Source organism: Tauraco erythrolophus, chromosome 6 (genome assembly GCF_009769465.1).
Source record: "Tauraco erythrolophus isolate bTauEry1 chromosome 6, bTauEry1.pri, whole genome shotgun sequence".
NCBI lineage: Eukaryota > Metazoa > Chordata > Aves > Musophagiformes > Musophagidae > Tauraco > Tauraco erythrolophus.
Genome location: NC_141470.1, coordinates 26,039,508 through 26,048,208, shown reverse-complemented (window position 1 = coordinate 26,048,208; position 8,701 = coordinate 26,039,508). Strand labels below are relative to the sequence as shown.

The following is an 8,701-nucleotide window of genomic DNA, read 5'->3' as shown; positions in this document are numbered from 1 at the left end:
GGCTGAGAGGAGCCTGCCTCAGGCCTCACCACCTCTGCTGCTGCTGCGGCGGCGGCAGCTCCCGGGAGGCTCAGCATCCTCCGCTGGACGCCCGCTGCAAGAGAAGCAGCACCACCTCAGCCATGTTGGAGCCGCGGGCGCGCTCTGCGCCTGCGCGCCGCCGAGACCGCTGCGCCGTGACCCCGCCGGGCTGGGCGTGGGCGGAGGGCTCGCCGGCGGCACGCGGCTGGGGCGGCACGGCCCCGCCGCCCCGGGCCGCCGCCCGCGCTCGCGGGTCCCGGGCGCACGGTGTGTGCCCGCGCTGCGCAGCCCGCACCGCTCGCGATGGGCTTTGTCTGCTCGCAGGCTCCCTGTGAAGTACCCACCCCGGGCGCAGGGCGTTCGAAACACTTTCTCTCTTAAAAAAAAAAAAAAAAAAAAAAAACCACAAAAAAAACCCGGGAGGGCTGTTCGATCTGCACGCTTGGGAAACGGCGGGAGCCTGAGCGGGACTTCACCTCACCGTCCTCGGCGGGACCTCTCCTGAGAGGAGGTGCCGGGGAAGGGCATCGCCCCTGCCTAGGCTGTGCGAAAATAAAACCCGGCAGCGAACTAACGCCATCCCCCCACGAGCTCAGCTTCAGGAATCGAGACTTCACGTTTCCAGGATGTTTCCTGTTTACGTTTTGTCCGGGATGTGCGGAACACGCTGCCGCGGAGGAAGTCGGCCCGCACGGCTGCCGCAGCGCTCACGGCCCCGACGGCGCGGCTCGGCCGGGCTCTGCGGCGGTGCCCGCCGCCCGCCTGACAAGCAGTCGAGGGACGGGCAAAGGACTTCAAGCCCCGCCTCATCTCACACCGGCAGCCGCGACCCCCGGCGCTGTCCCCAGCGGGCGCCGCAACGGCGTCTTGAGGAGGCTGCCTGCCCGGCACCGCCGCCCGGTCCTGCTGGCTGCCGCGTCCTCCTGCCCGCTCTGGCGGACCTGGGTGCCCCTTCCATGCGGGTCGCAGCGCTCTAGGGTGGGAGCCTGGCGGTGGCATTGGCCGCTAACGGGGGCGACGACTGGCAGCGCCTCGATGTAACCTTCCTCGCCTCCGGCGCGCTGGCCTTGGCACACGCGGTGGCTGCCAGGGCGCTCTGCAAGGCAGGGGGAAGGTTTTACGTTGCTATTTATAAGGTACAGATGAGGCCGACACCTTTCGGACTGTCACCCTCGAAAGCCCGGTGGGCTTAACAGCAGTGGCAGAGATGATGGTGATAAACAGTGTCGGATAGTACAGCGCTTGGATAACTGCCGGAGTCTGCCAAAACATTGTGATAAGCTTCCATGTACGTCCTGTTTGACAGCACGGACAGAACAACACACGCAAAGGCCATCAGTTTGCGCTACAGTGAGGAGCCGCAGCAGCCGTGGGTACCCGGGTGCATATGGATATGCTGCAAATTCGCAGGATTTGCTCCTGACGGTCTGACATCACGAGGGACCCAGCAGACAGTCATTAGCGGTTTCGCAGAGACGTTTCTGTTTGAAACACGCAGTTCTTACACCTCCTGCTTAGCTGGGATATACCAATGCAGGGTCTTGCTGATAACCCAGAGGCAAATTGGTGGGGAACCTTTGACGATGAATTACTGTGTTCTCACTTGTGCCTTCTCAGCAGACGGCAGCGGTTGAAATCTCCTGCGAGTAATTGACTTCGAGGCTTAACTGTTTTGAAGTCAGATGCCATGTAGAAAGATCTAAACTTAATAAAATTGCTTGTTAACTTCAGGAATAAAAAAAAAATGCATAATACATGCATGAAAAGTTCGAATATACCTTTTGAGAAAGAGACACTCTGTGGGGTCAGTCCCTGCCTATAGTACACCGAAGCTAGAAGAAGGAATACCTTTCTTAGGTTATGCATAGGCATTTCGGTTCACGATCCTGTAGACTTTAATGACTGAAACCCTCAAACCTGTTTCCAAAACACTGGACTTCCTGATTAAAGCATTTCTGATTAAGCATTTCTGATTAAGCATTTCTGCATTTTTGAAGTGGCAACAAAGGAACACAAATCTTAATGAAGCCACACATTACCTCTATGAGGTGCACAAGGATAAAGCTCATCGTCGTTAACTCCTACAGGAAGACACTGCAATTGTTCGGCAGCACAAAACCAAGACATGCAACAGTTTACAAAAGCAAGGAATAATGTTCTGTACAGCTAAACCTGGAGGGAAAGTTTAGAGACGCTCCTAACTTGGAGCTGAAATGGACCTTAGGGTTATCATATCTGCACTTATAAAAAGATTCAATATGGAATAACAAATCTCAGTAGTTAAGTCTCACTGGTCTTTTAAGCCAGCACCTCTAGCAGGACAATATCACCTAACACTTTTCTCAGGACATTAACAAATGCTGGATCAAGAGGAAGATGTTTCTTATTGGTTCCCCAATACTACTAGCATTCATTTTACAGTCTTGTTCCTTCTTCCATCTAGACCAATATCGCCAAAGCTTGGTTAGTTTATAAAGCATGTCATAAGAAGCAGCACGTATTAATACTCATGTAACAGGAAGGGTGCTCTTCATCTGGGTTTGAACACAGCTGTGTACCTGCATGGACAGCAAAAGGAGTCAGTCATCCATAACTTACTTCCTTAACTTCCTTTCAGTACAGAGCAATCTTATGTTCTTATAGCACAAACGAGGAAGCAAAGTAGACAAATTGTTTGCTTACCTGAAGTTTAATGCAAAGTGAACTGAACTTTCATCCAGACCGCCAAAACCATAATTCCCTCTGTTGCAGCAGAGTAGCCTGGCTCCTCATGGGATATGAAGGAGCTCCCAGAGCAGTGGCTCTGGGAAGACACCAAGGCCTATGTCTCCAGAAGCAGGCCACATATTTATCCCAGGGGAAGAACTCTGGGGCTGCAACCTCTTCAGGAGACTGAAAGCACACAAGGGACAATGTTGCCACACTCAGATTGCATGCTTAATACCAAAAGATGCAAAGGTTCAGAATACCTTGTAGTCATCTCCTTGAGGAAATACAAAGGTCACACTCTGCCTGTAGTCCCTTAATCCAGTGTCACCCAATCCCATGCGACAACAGGGAAGTGGCCATGACCCTGACCAGGTTTTCCCCTACCAAGATGCATCCCACCCTTATTTAGGAGGCTTCGTTTGGTGTACTCGAACCTGTCAGACATAAGGCTCACTGAATGCACCTCCAATGGGTCTACTTGAAATGGAATTGCCCCTTGTCGCTGTGCCATTGTCAGGGACAAAGCTGGCTGAGTGTATGCACTAACAGCAAGGCTTTTCTATGTGGAGGTAGACTGAGGTTTTACATCCCTCATGGGGTATCATTCTTCTATTAGTATCATCTTTCTGCTGATTTCATGCAGCCTGAAATATAATTAAGCATATTCATACTTATGGCATATGAATTCAGTAAAATTTGTTTAAACTCCAAATGAAACATATAAAGGCACTTCCGCTGGCTTCAAAGAACAATTTTCTTGTATGATCAGAACAGAATATTTGCCTCAAACCAACTCCCCATTGATGCCTACTTATTTTAGACTTTTGCTTTTGGAATAAAACTGAGCTTGACTAAAATGCCATACAAACAGCAACTAATCTTCACAATGTCCCTGCTAGAGCAGATATGTATTGTAAACTCTTTTGTACATACAGCAACACGAGGAGGTTGAACGACACACCAAAGATAATCCGTAAACAAGTACAAGAGCTGGATGTTCCTCCAGGCCAACTTCCCTGCAACATACGAGGCAGCATCCAGAGAAGACCCTACATGTCAGAGGAGAGCCCAGTCTTGCTGAACTGTGTGCCGTTGACTCAGAATAATGGTTTGTGAATAATATTTCCATGAAACATTCTGTGTAACTTTTTTCAAAATGGAAATAACTCAGTATTTATGAAATAGTTTTTTAAAAGGGGCCAGTGTTACCTCATAGTACAAAATCAGTGACTATTGCTCATTTCCAAACTGCACAGGAATGCGAGTGCTTAGGAAGAACAAAATGAGCATCTGAACAAAGACATGATGTCTTGTGTTACATTTCAACCAGCTTTATCTGCTGAAGCCCTTTCAAAAATCACATGGGCAGCAAACTGATAATTTATGTCCCAAAGTTTGCCACCTCATGAATTAGAACGCGCTAATTTTGTATCACAAAAATGAGAGTTGTAGTCAGCATGGAACTCACATGTGAGTTGTGTTACTACTATTGCTACTATTCCTAAACCAACATAGAATTCTTTCTGCATTGTTTGTCTAAGAGTATACAAAATGCACTTCCCGTTTAGCCAAGGATTTTACTGAGGGATTTTCCAGCATTTGGGGAAGTGTGTGATTTTTTTACTGGAACAGGAGACTTAATTTGAATCAAAGCAATGCTCATCACACAAAATCCTGCCTTCTCGTTCGGAAAAGTTAGATTCAGTTTCAACTTCTGCTGATCAGGGAAATGCTTGAACTCTCTCGAGCCTGGGCTGCCTCGTGAGGTCTCTGCTAAAATCCAGTCGTCGTGGACGGATGCGGTTGTGCAGCTCTGGTCACGACACAGTCCCGTTCTAGACCACCTATTCCCCCATTTCTTCCTCCCTGAGTTTACACCCGAGCTTCTCGCCCCGTGCACTTCTGCTCCGGAGCACGGTCCGCGGGGAGGGCAGCGGGACCGCGGCTCCGCGGCGCGGGCGGGAGGGACGGGGCAGAGCCCGGGGCTGCCCGGCTCCGACTGCAGCCCCCGCCTCGGGCAGCCGCCGCGCTGCCCCCGGCGCTCCCGGAGCCGCCGCCGCGTCCCGCCCCGCGCTCCGGCCGGGCAGGTGCGGCGAGGAGCGGATCCGGGCTTGCCTCGGCGGCCAGCTCACGGCCGGGGAAAACGCCTCGCCCCGCGGGAGCCTCGAGGAGGAAAGACGGGACGACTGGAGGGCGCGATGGGGAAGAGCGACAGTGAATACTGACCCTTCCTGCCGGCGGGAGCCGGCGGATAACGCGGAGAGCGTGTGAGGGGGCGGCAGCCGGACGGCGTGGCGGCCGCCGGGCCAGTCTACCCCCGTACAGGTAGATGCCGGAGACAGAAGCCTCCAGATGCTTGGACGCTGCTGGCAAGGCAGGGAGAGAGCACCTTAGACCGAGTCAGCCGCGCAGAGGAAAGTTTCCGTCATCCCCTTGCACATACCTCTCCAGGGTGGTGTTATATACCGCGGTTATCTAGAAAGGCAGAGTCACGAGTACATACTCACCTGATTTTTGAAACACTCTGCTTGGGGCAAGATGTGATAGAAACATCTCGCACATGACAGTCTATTCCTTCCTCCCTCCCGAGTATCTCTGCCTGAGAAGGGGACCCGGACGCCCCAGGGCGCAGGTCTCCTGGGGCATTTCCCTTGGTTCCGCTGAATTTGTACTGCGACAAGTACCTAGAGAAACATTCCATCTAGTGCTGGCTTCCAGCACCCGCTGCGAAGCCGGACCTCTGCATTTCTGAGGCGTCACGGAGCAAAGATGTTAAAGACTGTAAAAAAAAAACCAAAAAGGTGGGCAGATTAAGGTTTTGCTGCTTGCCGCCGGGAGAATGCGGTTAGAGACCTTGATCTTGCACCTTCAATCCTGAAGGTTTGCGGGTTGGGGATAAAACGACGCACGGCAAGTCTTCCCTGGCGTCCAAAACCCCAAGTGCTTCAGTGACCCTATGTTTGCCCAAGCAATACTGCGTCCTTTGTTCTAAGGTACGGAAATGTGTTCTAACCTTCGTCTTCCAAACCCATTTAAATTGTGATTGTTTGAATCGATCAAGTAAATCAAACACATTTTATTAGATAAAAAATGCACTCAAGTGAGTCATAAATATGAATGATGTCTGATTTGTCACCTCCTTACTTATGTAAAGAAGGCTGGCGTTCATTACGGTTAGTCATTGTAATTCACGTTGTCCAAATATGGGTTTATTTTGGAACTTTGGGATTTGTTGGATTTGCATGGATTTTGAAATTGATCGGGTCTAGTTTCTATTCCCATGCTTCCACCCACCTGAAGTTAAAATGCCTCGAATGAGAAATTATGCTACAGACCGTGTAAACATAATTATATCTCAGCAGTTTAAAAGTCCCTCCCCAGTAAAACGGACTGAGGGGCTTATCAGATTTTGCAAGTTATGCCACGGCTCGGAATCCACACCTAAAAGCTATCGTTATAATTAACAAATACCGAAGGGGTTGTTTAAGATAATTTCCAATAATCCTCTTATTTTTCCCCTAGTATGTGTTGCCCCCAGCCTGCGCTGGAAGTGTCTGGGATGTCGCTTAGCCACGCCCACTCTCCTCCCCCCCGCCCCCCCCCGCCCCCCCGCTGCTCTATGAAGGGGATAAAGGGCCGGGCCGAGCGAGCTCGGCAGTTGACTTCAGACACACAAAGGAGGAGTTAACGCTCCTCAGGAAACCCTCCAAGTTCGGATCGCTACTACAAGAACATTTGTCTCAGTGGATTACCTTCACTGTCAGGTAAGAACTATTTCTTTTCCTTCCCTCAACAGCAACAAAAGATGCAGGGGAGGTGATGAGGAAGTAAAACTGCTAAATCTGGACTGTTTTGAAGAGCTTGGAGTTACGCTGCGGAGCCCTGCACTGGCTCTTGGCATCAGCTGCACTTTGCAGCATAAGATCCAGAACTAGCTGGTTCTGCGTGTTCGGTGGAAAGATGAGCTATCGGGGATAAACTTCCAGGCAGCAAAACACTTGCTGGAGTTTGGAAACGATGAGTCTGATAGCCAAGCTCTCTCTAATCTCACGGGTTTGCTAGTGGAAGCCGCTGGGGGTATTCTAGAAATCCTGCTGGTTTTCTGCCGCCTCTGCAAGTAGAACTCTCGACAAACGTAAACTTTGGAGGCTCTGTTATTTACTCTGTGATAAGTTGCTGAGCAAATATTAGCTTCTGGTTCATATCGCACACAAAGTCCCCGGTAGCCCTGGGGCTCTCCGAGGGAAGGAGCTCTCTGGAATCACCAGAAATAAAGGACAGCATTTACTTGACGTTTTATTAACGACCATGCTTACAGTTCGTCTCTTTTCCCTCCACCAGGAGCCCAGCCAGAATGAAACTAGTTCACGTAGCCCTGCTCTATCTCGGCTCTGTGACCTTCTTCGGGGTGGATGCTGCAAGGGTGGACGTAGCGACAGAGTTCAAAAGAAAGTGAGTATCGGAGCGCGCCCTCCTGCCAGCGCCCAGCCCCGCTCCCGGAGCTGCGGAGCCTCCGCGCCCCCGCGCCGGGCTCCAGCCGTGATCAGAGGGACTGGATTCCCTGCGGGAATTGCACAGCTCCTAAAAGGCCTCGTGCCCCTCCAGGAAATATATATATATATATAAAAAAAAAATCTCGGTGCTGGCAGAGATTATCGCCCCTCCAATCTATTTGGTTTGGCTCCCGCCCTGCAGGCTTGCGCTAACAGGCTGTCCTCTTCCCTTGCGCTCCTTTCAGATGGACGAAATGGGCACTGAGCCGAGCCAAGCGGGACGTGAAGCCTTCGGGCGCGCTCCGAGGGCTGGGAGCAGCCGCCGACGTGCAGTCGCTCGTACGGACCCAGGACGTGAAGGAGGATCCCCGAGTCTCGCATCCCAGGTAAATTCCAGCCCCTGCTGGGCTCGGGCACTTGCTCGAGGCAGTGGAAAGTTTCAGAGTCCCCTCGTTTCTGTGTGTTTAGACTTATTCTTGCTTTAGATCCCCCAAGCCCCGCAGACAGGTCCTGCCCGGGCTGCACATGGCACTGAAAGCAGCCTCCCTTCCCCTCGCTCTTTAGCTGGCGGGAGATAGCAGCGCCTTTACTGTGAAAGTCAAATATAAATAGTAACTTGAGCTCTGGATCCATAGATAAAGTAACAGCCATAAAACGGCGGGGCCCTCCTCCCACCGGCAGCAAGTTCTGCTCTGCGGCCAGATCGCTCCTCTCCCGCCGCTCGGCGGAGGGCAGACCCGAGGGATGGCGGGGGGTGGTGGTGGGAGTTTTGCATCGCCGGGACGGGCCAGCCTCCAGCCTGGGGGGTCCCTGCCCTCCTCGCCCTGGGCCCACAGGGTCCTCTTCTCCGGGGCCCCACTGCGCTTTTCTCACGCCCGCTCTCTCTCTTCCTGCCTCGCAGCTGGGAGGATGCTCACATCCGCGTCAAGCGCTATCGCCAGAGCATTAACAGCTTCCACCACTTCCAAGCCATCCGCACGGGGTGCCGGTTCGGGACATGCACTGTGCAGAAGCTGGCCCACCAGATCTACCAGCTGACCGACAAGGATAAGGACGACGCCGCCCCCGTCAGCAAGATCAGCCCCCGGGGCTACGGCCGCAGACGGCGCTCCCTGCCCGAGAACCGCAGCCCGACGCGCTCCCCCCGTACCGGGCGGCGCCCCCTGACGCGGCGGGCGCAGCCCCTCGCCTCCGTCCTCGGAGTCTGAGCGCCGCGCTGCCCGGCCGAGGACGTCTCGGATGGATGGACTGAGGCACGGACGCTCCCGAGGTCCGCCGCCGCTCGGAAGCCAGCCGCCGCCAGGATTCGTGGAGAAGCGCCCGTCCGGGCGGGACCCCGGCGCGCCCTCCCTGGGCCGGGCGCGGCGGAGCGGCGGGCCGCGCTGCCAGGGCCCGGCAGGGCGGGGGGCGGCCGGTGCCGTGACCCCCGCCCCCCGTGGAGAAGCCGTGAAGGCCGCGTCCCGCTGGGGACACGCAGG

At 53.5% G+C, this 8,701-nt stretch overlaps 1 protein-coding gene across 2 annotated transcripts; it reads left to right on the top strand.

Annotated features, from left to right (window-relative positions):
* The first annotated feature begins 7,084 nt into the window (after positions 1-7,084).
* Positions 7,085-8,431, top strand: ADM (adrenomedullin). 2 transcript variants are annotated; one of them, XM_086613911.1, is made up of 4 exons: positions 7,085-7,182; positions 7,469-7,609; positions 7,905-7,907; positions 8,125-8,431. In XM_086613911.1, the coding sequence occupies exons 1-4, from the start codon at positions 7,085-7,087 to the stop codon at positions 8,429-8,431; spliced, it is 549 nt and encodes a 182-aa protein (XP_086470037.1). The 2 variants fall into 2 exon arrangements, with proteins under 2 accessions (XP_086470037.1, XP_086470039.1); XM_086613913.1 differs by lacking the exon at positions 7,905-7,907.
* The last annotated feature ends 270 nt before the right edge of the window (positions 8,432-8,701 follow it).

Coding starts and splice junctions, on each gene's coding strand:
- ADM (XM_086613911.1), top strand. CDS start 7,085: ATGAAACTAGTTCACGTAGCCCTGCTCTATCTCGGCTCTGTGACCTTC. Junction 7,183..7,468: donor GCGACAGAGTTCAAAAGAAA/GTGAGTATCGGA, acceptor CGCTCCTTTCAG/ATGGACGAAATGGGCACTGA.